The sequence below is a fragment of the Pelophylax lessonae genome, assembly GCF_965119305.1.
Source record: "Pelophylax lessonae genome assembly, chromosome: 6".
Lineage (NCBI taxonomy): Eukaryota > Metazoa > Chordata > Amphibia > Anura > Ranidae > Pelophylax > Pelophylax lessonae.
This window is the reverse complement of record NC_138773.1, coordinates 311,942,307-311,963,441: the sequence shown is the minus strand read 5'-3', so window position 1 is coordinate 311,963,441 and position 21,135 is coordinate 311,942,307. Positions and strand designations below refer to the sequence as shown.

The window sequence follows — 21,135 nt, the reverse complement described above, 5'->3', positions numbered from 1 at the left end:
ATACAGGGGCATACAATGTACAACATACAGGGGCATACAATGTACAACATACAGGGGTATACAATGTACAACATACAGGGGTATACAATGTACAACATACAGGGGTATACAATGTACAACATACAGGGGTATACAATGTACAACATACAGGGGTATACAATGTACAACATACAGGGGTATACAATGTACAACATACAGGGGTATACAATGTACGGTTAACAGCAAACACACACACATCATAGGTTGAACTGGAGGGACTGATGTCTTTTTTCAACCTCACAAACTATGTAACTATCACAGAAGGTGCTTTGGATCAAGGCATGTACAATCTATAGAAGGATATGCTTTGTTCCTTTTTCATTTCAGAGGTTTAAAATGACTTTAAACCTAACCTTTACCTATTGCAATTACTTTTTTTATCCTTACTCCCCCTCCCGCTTACGTAATTAAAAAAAGTTTCCCCTTGTTAAAAATAGATTATAAATATATATTATATTGTCAAAAGTATTGGGACACCTGCCTTTACACACACATGAACTTCAATGGCATCCCAGTCTTAGTCCGTAGGGTTCAATATTGAGTTGGCCCTCCCTTTGCAGCTATAACAGCTTCAACTCTTCTGGGAAGGCTGTCCACAAGGTTTAGGACTGTGTCTATGGGAATGTTTGACCATTCTTCCAGAAGTGCATTTGTGAGGTCAATACACTGATGTTGGATGAGAAGGTCTGGCTCGCAGTGTCCGCTCTTATTCATCCCAAAGGTGTTCTATGCCATTAAAATTAATGTGCGAGTAAAGGCAGGTGTCCCAATACTTTTGACGATATAGTGTATTTATGACCTTTTACAGGGCAGAGCTTCCTAAAGTAAGACCCTCCACTGCTTCCTGGAAAGTTCACAACACATCACAGAAGGCAGTGTTTAGCTGAGAGGCGTATGCTCACCCTGGGGTTCTGCATGTGTGCAGATGTGCTTCCGGTCTATAGGTCCTGGCTGAGACCTGTGGCACATGTACGGGGGATGCCCAGGCGCAATATCTACCAGGTCCCAGAACCTAGTGGTGTGTGTGCATGAACAGGAATTCCCCACATGTGCACAAATTCGCCACAGGTCTCTCCCAGGTCCCAAAAACCTTGGACAGACCTGCAGCACATCTTTACACATGTGGGATATGTAAAAACCGCAGCACGGAAGAGGAGCCACGGGACAAGAACATTGTGGGGGTGGGGTTCCTCTTTAGTACAGGGCAATGCAGCATGTTCATTTTTATACTTGACCTCTTTTTAATGTAAGGCAAAGCAGCATGTTCACTTTCATGCCTGCCCTTGCCTACTTAGACCCACCTACATGTTCACTTTCATGCCTGCCCTTGCCTACATAGACCCACCCACATGTTCACTTTCATGCATGCCCTCGCCTACATAGACCCACCTACATTTTCGCTTATATGCATGCCCTCGCCTACATGTTCACTTTCATGCCTGCCCACGCCTAAACCCACCCACATGTTCACTTTCATGCCTGCCCACGCCTAAACCCACCCACATGTTCACTTTCATGCCTGCCCTCAACTACATAAACCCACCTGCATCTTTACTTTTATACCTGCCTTCGCCTACAAAGACCCACCTGCACATTCACTTTCATACCTGCCCTCGCCTACATAGACCCACTTGCAAGTTTACTTTCATACCGGCTTTCGCCTACATAGACCCACCTACATGTTCACTTTCATACTTGCCCTCGGCTATGGAAACCCACCTAAATGTTCACTTTTATGCATGCCCTCACCTACACAGACCCACCTATATGTTCACTTTTATGCCAGCCCCTCGCGCCTACATAGACCCACCTGCATGTTCACTTTCATATCTGCCCTTGCCTACATAGACCCACCTACATGTTCACTTTCATGCCTGCCCTCGCTTACGGAAACCCACCTAAATGTTCACTTTGATGCTTGCCCTTACCTACATGTTTACTTTCATGCCTGCCTTTGCCTACAGAAATCCACCTAAATGTTCGCTTTTATGCATGCCCTCGTCTACACAGACCCACCTACATGTTTGCTTTCATGCATGCTCTCGCCTACACAGACCCACCTATATGTTCACTTTCATACCTGCCCTCGCCTACATAGACCCACCTACACGTTTACTTTCATGCCAGCCCTTGAATACATTCCCCACCAGCATGTTCACTTTCATACCTGCCCTCCCCTACATAAACCCACCTACATGTTCACTTCCATGCCTGCCCTTGCCTACATAGAGCCACCTACATGTTCACTTTCATATCTGCCCTTGCCTACATAGACCCACCTACATGTTCACTTTTATGCATGCCCTCGCCTACATAGACCCACCTGCATGTGTACTTTCATACCAGCCCTCGCCTACATAAAGCCGCCTACATGTTCACTTTCATACCTGCCCTCGCCTACAGAAACCCACCTAAAATGTTCACTTTGATGCTTGCCCTCACCTACATAAATCCACCTACAGCTTTACTTTCATGCCTGCTTTCGCCTACAGAAACCCACCTACATGTTCGCTTTTAGGAATGCCCTCGCCTAAACAGACCCATCCACACGTTCACTTTCATGCCTGCCCTCGCCTACATAGACCCACCTACAGGTTAGCTTTCATGCATGCCCTCGGCTACACAGACCAACCCATATGTTCACTTTCATGCATGCCCTCGCCTACATAGACCCACCTACATGTTCACTTTCATACCTGCCCTCGCCTACATAGTCCCACCGTCATGTTTGTTTTCATGCCTGCCTGCGCCTACATAGACCCACCTTCCCTTTTCTACCCATGGTGCAGTTTGTTGCTGGAAGAAAACAGAACCCAGTACATCCAGGTAATTTCATTATGTAACATGAACAGAGGCAGGGCACACCTATCTAAATGTAGGCTGTTAGGCAAAAAGAGAAATGACAAAGTATTGCACTCACTGCATGTGATGTAGAATAGGTACATATATCAGTATGGAACATCTCAAGGAAGCTGATAGCATCTTGCAGAGATCAGCGGGCAAGCAGTTAATCGGGGAAGCAGCTGGAGAATCATACTATAAATGTCAGACTGCAGCGTGGTGTGCAAGCCATCTACCGCAGCTGAGTGGCTTTGGTAGTCTTTGGGAAGCGTGGCTTTGATAAAGGGGAGGACCTTTTCCCCCCGAACCATGTTAGCCATTCCCCCTACATAGTGACATCAGCACGGAATTTCCTGAAGACGACCTGATTCTCAGCAGTGTCCTTTTCTCTTATCCCTACCTGTTCCTTCTCCTTTTCAAAATTCTCCACATCTAGTAACAGACCAAGGTTTTGTTTTATCCTTGTCTACCATGTTGGATTATATGATTCACTCCAAGTCCTCCTGCATCAGTGCTGGTGTGCTTGGCAACTGGCCACTCAGGCACCAGCAGTGTCACAAGAGGGCATGGATAGAAGTAGATCAAGCAACAACCAAAATGTTGGTGACAAAACACAATAAAAATTAGTATAGAGGGCTTAATAATTACATAGGAAATCTTGACTTCATACAACAAGATCCTCTGCACTATGTACACCCCCCCCCCCCCCCAGCAATGTCCCAACACGTCGTGTTATCAGCTTGTGTATCACCAGACAGATGCAGCAGAGGTGCAATGACTAATGTCTAAGCCACCCCAGTACCTGCCTGCTGTTATTTCTTTACTGCTGCAAGAAGGACGTCAGCGACATTAAAAAAAAAAAGAACACACAAAGACGGAATGCTTAGCACTCTGTAATACAAGTGCCAGACCATTGTAATTGGTCTGTGACATTTAGCCGAACAGCAGCTAATTATACGCCTAGATTGAGAAGTCGCTCTTGTTGTTAAATGCTGAGAATTCTACAGCCGCTTTAACCCGTCGGGCCTGGAAATGTCAGAGACATTGTGCCATTGGATTCTTATAGTAGAGCTCCGGTCAAATAAAATATATGGTATATATGATGCAATCTATCACTAGCATTGAAATGTATCTCTAGGAAGGAGTGGGGGAAGGGTTAACCCTTTGTCAAATGTTATTGCTGTCTGTGCCACCAATAGGGAGCTCCACCCCTCTATTTATATTGGTAACCATTATCACCAAAATTAGTGAAAGGAAACCCAACATTTTAGAGGTTTCCCCAGCACAAAAGGTAAAGGGAAACCATCCAATGCGAACACCTGTTCTACAGATGACTGACTAAGGCAGAGATGTCCAAACTTTCTAAACAAAGAGCCAGTTTACAGTCCTTCAGTCTTTAGGGGGGAAGACTGTGACCAATGGGAGGATAATATACCCTGGTGGTCAGTAGGAGAAAATTACCTAATCGGCGCCAGCGAGAGGGACGGCGCCCCGTCGTCGGCGCCAGCGAGAGGGACAGCCCCCCAGACCATGACACTCCCACCACCATGCTTGACTGTAGGCAAGACCACTTATCTTTGTACTCCTCACCTGGTTGCCGCCACACACGCTTGACACCATCTGAACCAAATAAGTTTATCTTGGTCTCATCGGACCACAGGACATGGTTCCAGTAATCCATGTCATTAGTCTGCTTGTCTTTAGCAAACTGTTTGCGGGCTTTCTTGGGCATCATCTTTAGAAAAGGCTTCCTTCTGGGACGACAGCCTTGTAGACCAATTTGATGCATTGCGCGGCGTATGATCTGAGCACTGACAGGCTGACCCCCCCACCTCTTCAACCTCTGCAGCAATGCTGGCAGCACTCATACGTCTATTTCCCAAAAACAACCTCTGGATATGATGCTGAGCACGTGCACTCAACTTCTTTGGTCCACCATTGTGAGGCCTGTTCTGAGTGGAACCTGTCCTGTTAAACCACTCTACGGTCTTGGCCACCGTGCTGCTGCTCAGTTTCAGGGTCTTGGCAATCTTCTTATAGCCTAGGCCATTCTTTGAGCAACAATTCTTTTTATCAGATCATCGGAGAGTTCTTTGTCAATAGGTGCCATGTCGAACTTCCAGGGACCAGTATGAGAGAGTGAGAGCGATAACACCACATTTAACACACCTGCCCCCCATTCACACCTGAGACCTTGTAACACTAAAGAGTCACATGACACCGGTGGAGGAAAAATGGCTAATTGGGCCCAATTTGGACATTTTCACTTAGGGGTGTACTGACTTTTGTTGCCAGCGGTTTAGACATTAATGGCTGTGTGTCGAGTTATTTTGAGGGGACAGCAAATTTACACTGTTATACAAGCTGTACACTCACTACTTTAAATTGTAGCAAAGTGTCATTTCTTCAGTGTTGTCACATGAAAAGATACAATAAAATATTTACAATAATGTGAGGGGTGTACTCACTTTTGTTAAATACTGTAAAAGAGTGTGAAAAAAAAAATGAAAAAAGTAATTCATATACTTAATACGATTGACCAAATATGGCAAAATGTGCTGAAATACCACTGCATTTTGGTCACTACTAGATGGAGCTGATCATCACAGGATTAAATCCATTACAAAAGATATGGGAAAAATTCTCCCAGCCTGCATGAAAGTGTGTGACATTCATCCAATAAATGTTTTATAAATAGATCCCTATATGTATGTTACTTTACAAGGTAAAACAATTTGGTTTCCAAAGCAAACAAAGTCCTTTCTTGTATTAGGAGAGGCATGGACTCCAGAGAGAGAGATATCATTTTGCCCCTGTACAAATCATTAGTAAGACCTCATCTGGAATATGCAGTTCAGTTTTGGGCTCCAGTTCTTAAAAAGGATATCGGGCAACTGGAGAAAGTGCAGAGAAGGGCAACCAATCTGATAAGAGGCATGGAGGAGCTCAGCTATGAGGAAAGATTAGAGGAACTGAATTTATTCTCTCTTGAGAAGAGGAGATTAAGGGGGGATATGATCACCATGTATAAATACATAAGGGGTCCGTATAGTGAACTTGGTGTCGAGTTATTCACTTTAAAGTAGAACTATAGGTAAAACTTTTTTTCCCCATTTTGGATAGAGCAAATATAACCCGTCAGATTTTTCTTTTTTGCCATCTTTGTCCTATTGCAGAGATTTCCCTTCACTTCCTGTCCCATAGCCAAACAGGAAGCGAGAGGAAATCCTTGCAAATGAAGGGAATACAGGTCACCAGAACTAGTGTCCCTATTGGAAGATTTCTATTCTTTAACTTTTCTTGGGACAATCCAAAATTTAGGATTTTCTTTTACTTTCACTTCCATTGATAATGGTAAACAGGACAAATAGAGAGGGGGAATCTTCTTAAAGCGATATTAAAGTTTTTAATTATTTTTTATACTTGCCTGCTCTGTGCAGTTGGTTTTGCACAGAGCAGCCCGGATCCTCCTCTTCTCGGGTCCCACGCCAGCGCTCCTCCCTCTTGCCGGGTTTCCCCACAGCAAGCAGCTTGCTCTGGGGGCACCCAAGCAGGCACACTCCCGATCCACGGCTCTGTGTGTCCATTCAGACACTGAGCCATGTGCTCCTCCCTCTTGCCCGGGTTTCACCACAGCAAGCAGCTTGTTCTGGGGGCACCCAAGCAGGCACGCTCCCGATCCACGGCTATGTGTCCCCATTAACACACTGAGCCACGGCTCGGGTTCAGCTCCGCCCCCCCCTGTCTCCTGATTGGCTCACTGGCTGTGATTGACAGCAGCGGGAGCCATTGGCTCCCGCTGCTGCCAAAAGCTAATCAGGAGTGCGAGTCCCCGGAGAGACGAGGCTCTCGCTATCATCGCTGGATCAAGATGGGTTCAGGTGAGTATTAGGGGGGCTGCTGCACACAAAGTTTTTTACCTTCGTGCATAGAATGCATGAAGGTAAAAACCGTGTGCCTTTACAACCACAACCAGGGGCACAGACAGCAATACAAACTGACAGGTGTTCTAATCCCTCTCCATTCCATCTAAAACTAAAATAAAACTTGTGCAGTTACTTATACTTTAAGGTCATCACAAAGGACAAGGGGGCACTCTTTACGTCTAGAGAAAGAGAGATTTCATCTTCAAATACAGAAAGGTTTCTTCACAGTAAGAGCTGTGAAAATGTGGAATAGACTCCCTCCAGAGGTGGTTCTGGCCAGCTCAGTAGATTGCTTTAATAAAGGCCTGGAATCTTTCCTAAATGTACATAATATAACTGGGTACCAATATTTATAGGTAACGTTGATTCAGGGATGCCTCTTGGGGAATCGGGAAGGAATTTTTTTTCCCCTCACTGGATCATGCTTTATTGGGTTTTTTTTTTTTTTTTGCCACCCTCTGGATCAACCGTGGGTATAGGATTGTGTATATGGAGGTTTTCTATTTCTGTGTGTGTGTTTTGTTCTCTGTGGGTTGAACTGGATGGACTTTTGTGTCTTTTTTCAACCAGACCAGCTATGCAGCTATGGAATTCCTATACATGGGCCTAGAGGTTTGTATTTACCTGTTTTGGCTGGAGTTGCTCTTTAACCACCTCCCGCCTGCCGTATAGGGAAATGACAGCAGGCAGGATCTCCTCTCGTTCTCATATCATATGACGTCGCCCAAGTGTAACTGCTCTCGGGGCGCCCGCAGAGGCACGCAGCGTGGTGATCGCAGGAGTGCCGTGTCCCTCGGACAAGGCATGATCCCGATCTTGGAAAAGAGCCGATGACGCGGCTCTTTACCCATGTGATCGGCTGTGTTCAATCACAGCCGTTCACATGTAAATGAGGAAGTGCCATTTATCCCCTCTCCTCACCTCACACTGACAGAGTGTGAGACGAGGAGGGCCAATCAGCGGCATATCCTCGCAGGGAAGACTGTACAGGTAATCAGGGCACCGATCATCAGTGCCCTGATTACAGTGCAGCCACAACAATGTCCAACTGATGACAGTCTGTGCCCATCAGTGACACTAATCAGTGCTGTCTTTCAGTGCCCATCAGTGCCTGCTCATCAGTGCCAACTATCGGTGCCTATCAGTGCCACCTATTGGTGACTATCAGTGCCCTGATTACAGTGCAGCCACAACAATGTCCAGCAACTGATGCCAGTCTGTGCCCGTCAGTGACACTAATCAGTGCTGCCTTTCAGTGCCCATCAGTGCCAACTATTGGTGACTATCAGTGCCCTGATTACATTGCAGCCCTAACAGTGTCCAGCAACTGATGCCAGTCTGTGCCCGTCAGTGACACCAATCAGTAATGCCTTTCAGTGCCTGCTCATCAGTGCCAACTATCGGTGCCTATCAGTGCCACCTATTGGTGACTATCAGTGCCCTGATTACAGTGCAGCCCTAAGTGTCCAGCAACTGATGCAAGTCTGAGCCCATCAGTGACACTAATCAGTGCTGCCTTTCAGTGCCCATATCAGTGTGGCATATTAGTGCCCCCTCATCAGTGCACATCAGTGAAGGAGAAAAATTACTTATTTACAAAATTTTCTGACAGAAACAAAGAAAAATTTTTTTTTTCTCATAATTTTCAGTCTTTTTTTTTTTTTTTTTAGCAAAAAATAAAAAACCCAGTGGTGAATTAATACCACCAAAATAAAGCTCTATTTGTGTGAAAAAAAAAAAAAAAAATTTAGACTGGGTACAGCGCTGCATAACCGCGCAAGTGTCAAAGTGTGACAGCGCTGAAAACTGAAAATTGGTCTTGGCCGGAAGGGGATAAAAGTGCCCGGTTCCTGTCATGGCTAGACTGAATCTGAATATTTAAAGAGGACGTAAACCCTCCTCTACAACTTGTACCTATAGGTGATCCTAGGATAAGGCTTACCTATAGGTACTGTAAATATCTCCTAAACATGTACCGTTTAGGAGACATTTACCTTACATGCAGCCAGTGACGTCACTGGCACATGCGCTCTGAAGGAACGGCAGCTGGTGCCGTTCCTTCAGAGTCCCGTGCCGTGACCGTTGGCTCCTGCGCGAGTGCGCGGGAGTGACGTCACTGCGGCTCCGGCTAATCAGATGGCCGGATTCCGTGATCCCGGAAGACGGGCGACTGGATATGTCGCCCGTCATACAGGTAAGCGGGTGGCACGGCGGGGGCTCGTTCTAAGGTAAGTATTTCATAATGAGCTAGTATACGATGCATACTAGCTCATTATGTGTTTCTCTTTCAGGTTGAAAAAAAGAAAAAAAAATTTTTTTGGGTTTACAACCTCTTTAAGACTGAATATCCAAAACGTTTGCAGTACAGCAAGTGTGATTAGTTCTTGTCAGGGTAACAGCTCGCAGCCCCAGGAAGCCATACACCCTTGCTGTGCATAAGAAGTCACTTCTACAAACCCAGTTGGAGACAAAGCAAAAAGTAATGAAAGCAGAACGCAATGCGGCACCTACTTATCTTCAAAGATATCCTGGGCCGTCTTTTGAGCTTTCCTCTTTGCGGCCTCTTTCAGAGGGAAGCAGGCCTTAACTTTGGCTAATGCACCTTTACAATTGGCTTTAACTTCTGCCGGAGCCTCCAGCATGTCCAACAGATGCTGGTCCATAGGTGGAAGGGGGTCATCAGGGTGGAAGGCCTTATGCTGTAGGCACTGCAAGAAACAGAAAATATTTTGTAAGGTCTCAAGTACAATGTTAAGTGAAGGTAATTCACAATTCATCATGTGACAAACATTTCCTTTTCAGTCATTGGTGAATCACAGAGGCGCAGCTATCACTTACATAATGGAATTTGCTCCATCACTGGCTAAAAGATCCTATTAACCACATGCTGACCGACCTACAGCATTGTTACTGCTACTAGACGGCAGCTGTGCACCGGATCACAAATATATACAGTATGTCACAAAAAGTAAGTACACCCCCCAATTGACATTTCGGAAGATTCCCCCCCCCCCCCCCATGACCAGGCTATTTTTTTTTAAATATGCAGTCGTGCGACGCTATAAACAAAATTTATGTCCTTTTATTCCCACAAATAGAGTTTTTTTTTTGGGTGGTATTTGGTCACCTCTTCCTCCTCTTTTTTATAATTTTTGCGCTATAAAGAACTGCAATTAAAAAAAAAAATAATAATATTTTTTACTTTCTGTTATAAAACACATTAAGTCCCCGTTCACACTAAGGCGACCTGTGAGGCGACCTGGTCGCCTCACAGGTTGCCGTAGGTCGCCTTCCATAGGGAAGCTGCGGACCCGTTCTAATAGGAGCGACACAAGTCGCTCCGACCTAGAAAAAGGGTCCGGAGCTTCTTTGGGGCGACTTGGAGGCGACCGCCATAGACTTCAATGTTATGAAGTCCGTGGAGGCCGCTCCGAGGTCGCGTCGCGGTGCGAAGTAGCATCGCTCGTATGTGAACGGGGCCTCAATAAAGTACACCCCTCACATTTTTGTAAATATTTTATTAGAACTTTTCATGTGACAACACTGAAGAAATGACAGTGTTAACCCCTTCCCTGCCAGTGTCATTATTACAGTAACAGTGCATATTTTTAGCACTGATTATTGTAGTAATGTCACTGGTCCCCCCAAAAGTGTTAAAAATGTCAGTTAGGGGTCCGATCTGTCCGCCGCAATGTCGCAGTCTCGCAAAAAATCACAGATCGCTGCCCCCCGGGCTGGGGTCATGGATGGTGGAGGATGGTGTGTGCGTGCTGAATGTGTGCGATTGGATGGTTGTCTTTTGTCCTTTTTGCCTTGGGAACCCCGCTGAAGCCCTGATAGACTTTGTCCTACGGACTGCCCTGTCCGGGTTCCAGGGTGGGCCCCATAGTTGTGGAGCTCTTCCCTCCCTTCTCCAACTGCCGAGATTTGGCGGAGTGTTGTTTTGTTTTCTTCTAAGTGCTCTGTGATAGTCTTGTCACTGTTCAAGGTACTGGTTGTTATACGCTTGTTATGTGTTTTACTACAAAATTTAAAAATAAATACCTTCGGAAAAAAAAAAAAATAAATAAAAAAAATCGCAGATCGCTGTCATTAATAATAAACGAGTTTGTAGACGCTATAAATGTTGCGCAAACCAATCAAAATACGCTTATTGCAATTTTTCTTACCAAAAATATGTAGCAGAAAACAAATTGGCCAAAAATGTTAAAAAAGTTTTGATTAAAATTTTTTTTTTTTTAGGGAAGGTTATATAGCAGAAAGTGAAAAATATATATATTTTTTTCAGAATTGTCGCTCGTTTTAGTTTATAGCGCACAAAATAAAAAAAAACGCAGAGGTGATCAAATACCACCAAAAGAAAGCTCTATTTGTGGGAAAAAAAGGACATCAATTTTATTTGGGGACAGCATCGCACGACCGCGCAATTGTCTGTTAAAGTAACGCAGTGCCGAAATGCAAAAAATGGCCTGGTCATTAAGGGGGCAAATCCTTCCGGTCCAGAAGTTGTAATGTGCTAGTATGCGATGCATACTAGTACATTATTACCTAAACTGGCTGATGCCTATTTTGTTTTATGCGGCATACTACCACTTTAAAGGGTGCAGCGACTTTAAAAAGGTTTAGAAATGCTGCGGTAGACTACAGGAAAATATTGCTGCACGATTCTACTGCACGACTCTACTGCACATGTCAGCATCACGCACTGCTGTAGAAACAGATGGAACATTTCATTATTGCACTAGAAATCCGAGAGCTGACAGCGGAGAGAGAAGTGTCTATTGTCTCACTGCCGAGCCTCTGATTGATCCACTGATAACAGCAGGGAGACCAGTGATCGATCGCGCCATATTCCAGGGCTCTGAACCGAGGTCATGGACACCGCTGTGTGCTGTAGCTTTTATCTATGGATTAAACTCCACACAATACAAGAGAGGAGAAGAATAAAAAAAACACATGGCAATAGGTTGGCATCATCCTCTTTGTGATCAGAGACATGGGAAGAACAAATAAGGGATGGAGTACTGATTGATCGGCACAGACAATGCTGGTATCAGTATCTGGATGTGATTTATACAGGATGAAGAATACAGATGGAGGGGCTCACAGAAAACAATACATTCTAACATGTACACACCTGCAGCAAGTCATTTTAGGGGCTCTTTATTTACCTACTTCAGCTCTGGAAGATTTACCCCCCTTCATAACCAGGCCTTTGTTTGCGATACGGCACTGCGTTATTTTAACTGAAAATCGTGCGGTTGTGCGACGCTGTACCCAAAAAAAAGGAACTGTATATACTCGAGTATAAGCCGACCCGAATATAAGCCGAAGCACCTAATTTTACCACAAAAAAACTGGGAAAACGTATTGACACGAGTATAAGCCTAGGGTGGGAAATGCAGCAGCTACTGGACCCCCACGAGACCCAAAACAGGGGCGGGTATGGTGCAGGGGCTGCGGACATGGTACAGGAGATGCAGGGCTGTGGGCATGGTACAGGAGATGGTACAGGAGATGGTTCGGGCATGGCACAGGAGATGGTTCGGGCATGGCACAGGAGATGGTTCGGGCATGGCACAGGAGATGGTTCGGGCTTGGCACAGGAGATGGTTCGGGCTTGGCACAGGAGATGGTTCGGGCTTGGCACAGGAGATGGTACGGGCATGGCACAGGAGATGGTACGGGCATGACACAGGAGATGGTTCGGGCATGGCACAGGAGATGGTACGGGCATGGCACAGGAGAATCTCCCGTACCATGCCCACAGCACTGCATCTCCTGAGGAGATGCAGGGGCTGCGGATCGTAGGAGTCTCACTTACCTTTCCGCCTTACATTTAAAAATGGCGCCGCCCTTGCGTCACTGCGCATGCGCCCTCTGCCCGGGAATAGCCGAACGTGTACAGGCTTTTCCGAGCGGCGGCAGTGCATACTAACTGACCGGGCAAAAGGTAAGTGAGACTGTGACTCGAGTATAAGCCGAGGGGGGCTTTTTCAGCATAAAAAAACATGCTGAAAAAGTCGGCTTATACTCGAGTATATACGGTATGTCTTTTTTTCCCCCACAGAGCTTTCTTTTGGTAGTATTTGATCACCTCTGTGGTTTTTTGGGGGTTTTTTTTGCGCTTTAAACAAAAAAAGACAGACAATTGTGAAAAAAAACTCGTACTTTCTACTGTAAAACACATCCAAAAAAATATGTAAAAAAAAATCTAATTTCTTCATAAATCTAGGCCAATATGTATCTAGCTACACAAATTTTGGCCGCCGAAACATATCAGGCAATAATGGTGTTATAGGCACTTTGCCGATAAAATAAAAGGGTACCGATAATGGTAATGGATAATTATTTTGCGGGGAATGGGACTCAAAAAAACATCAAAACACATAACATAGGTAGGCTTCCGCACCCTGTGACATGGACCAAATTCCATATCAAATAACGAAAGATGCAACGTCAGATCTATCAATCCACCCCATCGAGAATTTTGTTTTTAACAACAATATTCCCCCATCATACCTATTTCGAAACCTACAGTTCTCCCATGCTTTCAAAAGCCAACTCCCCTCGGGAAAGGCTCAGCTGGTGGCCTCAGATCTTGAAAGAATTACAAGTTACGGATGTTCAGAGAAGCCCACCTCCACCATCTATCAGAGGGGTAACTAGAACCTTCAGTGCCCCGGTGCAAGAAACCATAAAGGGCCCTGGGGCTCTTCTCACTGATCCTGGGGCTCTTCCCACTGATCCTGGGGCTCTTTACTCTTGTTGCGGGGCCCTTTATTACGGTTCCGCAGTGGGACCCTTTCACAAGTTCTGCAGTGGGCCCCCTTCCTACCATCTTGGGTCCTCCCCACGGTGGGGGAATGCCAGGGCCCGGTCGCAAGTGTGACCTTTGTGATCCTGGAAGCTCACCCACTGGTGTCAGTCATTTTTATTTTTTTGGTGTTTTTTTTAATTGTATTATTTTTTATCATTTTATTTTTTTTTTACAATGTCACTGACTATGACTCTGTTCATTCAGAAAAGGAAGGAGCTGGTAAATTACATATTTACTGGCCTCTTCCTGGTTCTCTATTTTGACACATCCCCTGCAGCAGACGGCAGGAGAGGGAAGGGAGCACGGGGGACGGACGGACAGCACAGTAGGGGGGGGGGAACCAGGGGAGCACACAGGGGCCCAGAGACAGCAGAACACAAGTGAACTGGATAGGAGGAGTGGCGGGGGCAGCATACAGAGGAACCAATCTCCTCCATTCTCCTGCTGCAGCTACAGAAGTAGAAAGGAGGACAGTGATTTCTCTACATGCTGCCCCCACCACCCCTCCTATCCAGGTGTACAGGGGAGCCGCACAGGACCCCTGGAGCATGGGGCCCGGTTGCAATTGCAACCCCTGCACCCCCTGTAGTTACACCCCTGCCCTCTATGCACATCTCCTCAGAGTATCGTTACCGGAGCTCTCAGCACTTTTCCAGCGATTGTTGGTGAAGCTCCCGAGCTAGACCCTGAGGACTGAGAGGTTATATGGGACTTGTCGTTGAAAGTGCTAATCTCTCTAAGGCTCCATTCACACCTGAGCATATAATTTCCAGGTGTTTTTTTGGGGGGCGTTTTTCAGGCGTTTTTTAAGGCGTTTGGAGGAAGGCATTGACATCTAACAAAAATGCTTGTAATCTGCCAAAAAAGAAGCTCATGTACTCTTTTGAGCTTCAGGTGACAAAACGCTCATATGTGAACAGGGGCCAATGAAATGAATGGGGTTTTGCTTGTTGGGCGTCTTGAAATATAAAAAATTGAAATACAATTATATATAAAAATATACATTTATTTTAAAAACGGTCATTTTCGGTTTTCAGCCAAGTGCATCCTGCATTTTTGGTTTTGGCACCAAAATTTTCATTCAGGGGACCTATAATGCTAATCCAACTCAACCCACCATGCCAGATAAGAAGGGGCAATTTAAAAGAAACCCCGGGATGGGGGTGGAGGGGATCCTCTTTAAAGTGGTTGCAAAGGCTGAAGGTCAAAAACCTTCCTTGTGTTGCTTTCCCCACAGCGCCCCCCCCCCACCCTAAATATTTACCTGAGCCCCCTCTTGATCCAGCAATGTGAATGGGAGCCTCAGCCTTCCCGGGTCTCTCTCGCTCTCCTCATTGGCTGAGACAGTAGCGAGAGCCATTAGCCCCCACTGCTGTCAAGCACAGCCAGTGAGGAGAGAGTGGGGCGGGGCCAAGCAGCAGCCCTATGTGTCTTATGTCAAAAGCATAAAAAATTCCCAGCTCAACTTACTGACCAGCCTGCAACCAACTAAATTATCTAACAGTGTGCATTAAAAACAGAGGTTCCGCCTTGACACTACGCAACCTTTATAGTTACCCTTCTCTACCCTTTCCTTCCCTCCCCCACCTCATCCTCTACGCATTTTTTAGTTTTTCCCTTACTGCTTTTACCTTAACTTCTCCCCCCTTCCTCCCTTTTACAACTCTTTTAAGATCTAAAAGGTTAATGCACCTTGCTAATTGTCATCCTTTGTGCATCTTTAACCACTTCCATACCGGGTGATTTCTGGCACTCCGCTCCTACACTCCTACATGTAGTTACATAGTAGGTGAGGTTGAATAAAGACAATAGTCCATCCAGTTCAACCTGTGTAGGTGTGTGTGGCTGTAATCATCTCACATAGCCCTGAATGTTCTGATCTTTGAGAGTCTTTTGAAAGCCACCATACTTCCCGCAGAAACCACCTCTTGTGGTAGAGAATTCCACAATCTTGTAGCCCCAACGGTAAAGAACCCCCCACGTTGTCTAAGGTTAAAACGCTTCTCCTCTAAACGCATTGTATGCCCTTGAGTCCTCATGCAATCCTTGCGACTGAATAGCTTTTTTTCTATGCTGAGATCACCACTGAGATATTTATAAATTGCTATCATGTCCCCTCTCAGGCGTCTCTTCTCCAGGGAGAATAAATCGAGCGATTGCAGACACTCTTCATAATTAAGGTCCTCCAATCCTCTAATTAGTTTAGTTGCCCTTCTCTGGACTCTCTCCAGCTCCAACACATCCCTCCTGAGGACTGGTGACCAGAACTGGACAGAATACTCCAGATGCGGTCGGACCAGAGTTTTATAAAGTGGTAGGATGATAGTTTTATCTCTGGAAAACATCCCCTTCTTTATGCATGCTAATACTCTGCTGGCTTTGGCAGCTGCCGCTTGACATTGCATGCTATTGCCTAGTCTATGTAAAAATCATAATTTTTTTTGCTAGAAAATTACTCAGAACCCCCAAACATTATATATATATATATTTATTTATCAGAGACCCTAGGGAATAAAATGGCGGTCATTGCAACTTTTTAGGTCACAGTATTTGCGCAGAAATTTTGTTCAAATGGGATTTTTTGGGGAAAAAAAGTTTTATGAATTAAAAAAAAAAACAAAGCACTAAAGTTAGCCCAATTTTTTTTCCCATAATGTGAAAGATAATGTTACGCCAAGTAAATAGATACCCAACATGTCACACTTTAAAATTGCGCACACTCGTGGAATGACGCCAAACTTCGGTACTAAAAATCTCCATAGGCAACGCTTTAAAATGTTTTTACAGGTTACCGGTTTAGAGTTACAGAGAAGGTCTTAGGCTAGAATTGTTGCTCTCACTCCAACGTTCGCAACAATACCTCACATGTATGGATTGAACGCCGTTTACATATGTGGCCACGACGTAGGCATGCGTTCGCTTCTGCGTGCGAGACAGGGGGACTTTAAAAAATTATTCTTTCATTTTTTTTTATTTTATTTTCTTAGTTTTACACTTTCTCCATTTATTTTTTGATCACTTTTATTCCTATTACAAGGAATGTAAACATCCCTTGAAATAGGAATAGTGAATGACAGGTCCTCTTTATGGGGAGATCTGGGGTCAATAAGACCTCAGATCTCTCCTACAGGCTAGAAAGCCTGACATAAAAAAAAAAAAAAAAAAAATTTGATCTCGGCTATGCACCCGAGATCACGGCAGTATTGACAACTGCCAGGCCGGGCGTGACATCATCACATCGTGCCCGGGCCTCCGAGAGTCATAGAGACTGCCGGGGACCATCTGGTCCTCAGCAGACTCTATGGTGTACTTCCGCCGGCAGCCGATTTCATTCTCCGGCACGCCGATTGCACGGGCGAGCCGGTAGAAGCACCGGAGGGCAGCGGGAGGAGGGGGAGGAATCGCCGACTGAAAAAATATCTGAATGATGCCTGCAGCTGCACCCATCATTCAGACATAGTGGGAAAAAAAAAAAAGATTGGTGTTGGACACCAAACAACCTGCGCTAATGAATAATAAATTAATTTTATATGGTGACAATTTAATTGTATGTGAATTAAGGGGTCCATTATTTCTGGTAAGCAGTAAATCTTGCACTCACTGGGTGAAAGAGTGAAGGTGAAATTAAATTCTTCTATCAAGCCTCAGGATACTCACCAGCTGTTTTTGAGATTGCGATATCTCTTGCTGGCGTTTGCACCAGACACTTTTATTTAACCATTTTTATGCACCACTATCGCTTTTGCATGACATATTGCAATTTTTTATAATTATATTTTTTGTTTTGGTATTAACCATTTGAAAAATCAGGCATTACTTTTCATGATTTATTTATATATAATAAATGTTTTCATTTATGCATGTGGTTTGGTTGAGCGCCGTAACCCCCTCCAAAACATCATTCAGATATCCCCACTTAAAGCCCAGGACGTTATATGCGGTAAGGAAGTGGTTAAACAAAAAAAAAAAAACGGGCTTAGTTACAGTGAAGCATGGTGGTGGCAGCATCATGCTGTGGGGATGTTTTTCAGTGGCAGGAACTGGGAGACTAGTCAGGATTGAAGGAGAGATGAATGCCGCAATGTACAGAGACATCCTTGATGAAAGCCTGCTCCAGATCGCTATGGACCTCAGACTGGGGGCGAAGGTTCATCTTCCAACAGGACAACGACCCTAAGCCCACAGCCAAGATAACAAAGGAGTGGCTATGGGACAACTCTGTGAATGTCCTTGAGTGGCCCATCTAGAGCCCAGACTTGAACCCGATTGAACATCTCTGGAGAGATATGAAAATGGCTGTGCACCGACGCTCCCCATCCAACCTGATGGAGCTTGAGAGGTCCTGCAAAGAAGAATGGGAGAAACTGCCCAAAAATAGGTGTGCCAATCTTGTAGCATCATACTCAAAAAGACTTGAGGCTGTAATTGGTGCCAAAGGTGCTTCACCAAAGTATTGAGCAAAGGGTGTGAATACTTATGTACATGGGATTTTTTTTTTTTTTTTAATAAATTTGCAAAGATTTCAAACAAACTTCTTTCACGTTGTCATTATGGGGGGTTGTTTGTAGAATTTTGAGGAAAAGAATGAATTTAACCAATTTTGGAATAAGGCTGTAACATAACAAAATGTGGAAAAAGTGAAGCGCTATAAATACTTTCTGGATGGACTGTAACTGTAACACCTTTAATATCACTTTAACCACTTGACCTATGGAATAGCCCCCGTCACTGTACTAAAGACATTGGCTGGGAAGCGGTTAGCATTAGGGGCGATCAAAGGGTTAACGTGTGCCTATGTGGTGGAGCCTGCAGTCACTATATCTGGTCTTCCCAGCAGCCTGCAGTCACTATATCTGGTCTCCCCAGGAGCCTGCAGTCACTATATCTGGTCCCCCCAGGAGCCTGCAGTCACTATATCTGGTCTCCCCAGGAGCCTCCATTCACTATATCTGCTCTCCCCAGCAGCCTGCAGTCACTATACCTGCTCTCCCCAGGAGCCTGCAGTCACTATATCTGCTCTCCCCCAGGAGCCTGCAGTCACTTTATCTGCTCTCCCCCAGGAGCCCTGCAGTCACTATATCTGCTCTCCCCAGGAGCCTGCAGTCACTATATCTGGTCTCCCCAGCAGCCTGCAGTCACTATATCTGGTCTCCCCAGCAGCCTGCAGTCACTATATCTGGTCTCCGCAGGAGCCTGCAGTCACTATATCTGGTCTTCGCAGGAGCCTGCAGTCACTATATCCGGTCTCCGCAGGAGCCTGCAGTCACTATATCCGGTCTCCGCAGGAGCCTGCAGTCACTATATCCGGTCTCCGCAGGAGCCTGCAGTCACTATATCTGGTCTCCCCAGGAGCTTGCAGTCACTATATCTGGTTATTTTTTAGCAAATGTAAACTGCTAAATACCTTTTCTCATCAGCAGTATATAGCAGTCTTGTGACTTCTATCAGTGTCTGGTTAAAGCTTGCATGAGGAGTTTTTATTCTCCTCTGACTGTCCTATGAGGCTGCAGGCCCCCTGACCCTCTGTCTGGACAGTGCTGATTGGCCCTGTGCTGATCACATGCACCCTCCCAAGAAAAAAATAAAAACTCTAGCAATACACACCAAACTGAGAATGTGCAGTTTGGCTATTTACTATCAGCAGATGGATTGTGGACAGTGGAAGAAGGGGAGGATCAGAGAAGACCGGATCAATAAGCCTTTTTACACTATGTGGAGGATTAACCCCTTAGGTTCCACAGAGAGTATAACAAGCATGCTTTACTGCATATACAGACTGATTTTACTTTTGTGGGTTTAGTAACACTTTAATGCATTCTCAGCATTAGGGTAAAAAACCTTTTTAGGTGAAGCTACCCTAAATACTTAGCTGAGCCTGATCTTGGGCCAGCACTGCACTCTCTCCCCCCTCCTCAGTGGCCATTGGCATCCTACTACTGTCAATCAAATTCAGTGACGAGCATGCGGGGGTGGGCCAAACCGCACTGTATGTGTCAATAGACACACACAGCACAGCTAGGGATCTAGCCCGCATTAATACTGTCCTTAGAAAGCGACTTGCTTGGGGGGGCCAAAAGGACTGGCGAGGGACCCTGAGAAGGAGGAGGATTGGCCTGCTCTGTGCAAAACCATTACACAGCAGGTAAATATAACAGGTTTGCTATTTTATAAAAGTAAAAAGTGAAACTTTAATATCACTTTAAAATTATGAAATGGTGCTCATTGAATGCATAGATTTAAGTGAAATAATCCTAAAACTCAACAAGGATCGATGTTACACACCAGTTGGAAGTGGTTTCTTTGTAACAAGCAGCTATAATGGAGCTTTTTATACAGAAATGACACCTTTGTTTGTGAGAAACTGAAGAATTAGCGCTGACAAGCAGTAGAACCCTGACAATACACTGTTTATTAAAAAGGTCTTCAGGGTCTAATATGAGAAATAATTTCTCGGTTTGGGGATGAGAGCGATAAGAAGGAGTGAGACCAAAGTTCACACAATAAATAGAACCTCCGCTTTCAGTACTCACAGTTACTGTAAAGACGACGGATATAGAAAAGCGAGATAAAGGGGTGAAATGGAAATAATAAATTAACATAAAATTGACATGCAACCCTTTTTGCACAAAATGTGTAATCATTAAAGTGTGTCTATAAGGTATAAAAAAGAAATATGCACAGGGACAAGATAATGTGCACTAGAACAAGCTAAAGACTAAACTCTTCCTGTGCTGCAAAGTATACAACCCATTAGGAGAGGAGCACGCCCCTATTTTGTCTTATTTTCTGAAGATGCAGAAATCATCATTTGCTGCTTTACATGTAATGTAATATCAGTGCATTGAAACCCCCCCCCCCCCATCACCCCCCCAATGATGGGCACTATTCCTCTCACTGGCACCAATGATAGGCACTATTCCTCCCAAGGATACCAAAAATTAGGCACTATTTTTTCAAATGACAATAATGGGGCACTATTCCTCCCACTGACACCAATGATGGGTACTATTCCTCCCACTGACACCAATGATGGGGCACTATTCCTCCCACTGACACCAATGATGGGTCACTATTCCTCCCACTGATACCAATGATGGGACACTATTCCTCCAACTGATACCAATAATGGGGCACTATTCCTCCAACTGATACCAATAATAGGGCACTATTCCTCCCACTGACACCAATGATGGGGCACTATTCCTCCCACTGATACCAATGATGGGGCACTATGCCTCCTACTGACACCAATGATGGGGCACTATGCCTCCTACTGACACCAATGATGGGGCACTGTTCCTCCCACGGACACCAATGATGGGGCACTATTCCTCCCACTGACACCAATGATGTGCACTCTCGCTGTCAACAAAATCTGAGGCATTGTTTGCCCCCACTGATGTCGGGGCAATTTCTACTCCCACTGACCACAGTGTAGCCCTCCCTACAATCTGAAGGCCAGTAATCTAACACTTTGTTTAGAAATTATTGGAGACCCCTGCTTTCAAA

At 45.1% G+C, this 21,135-nt stretch overlaps 1 protein-coding gene across 1 annotated transcript in view; it reads right to left on the bottom strand.

The window, feature by feature from the left end:
• Window positions 1–21,135, bottom strand: part of XRCC5 (X-ray repair cross complementing 5) — a 157,767-nt gene that overhangs the window by 56,760 nt on the left and 79,872 nt on the right. The window contains exon 13 of the mRNA XM_082261803.1: window positions 9,318–9,514. Coding sequence (XP_082117929.1) covers window positions 9,318–9,514 — 197 coding nt within the window. The remainder of the gene's footprint in view (window positions 1–9,317; window positions 9,515–21,135) is intronic.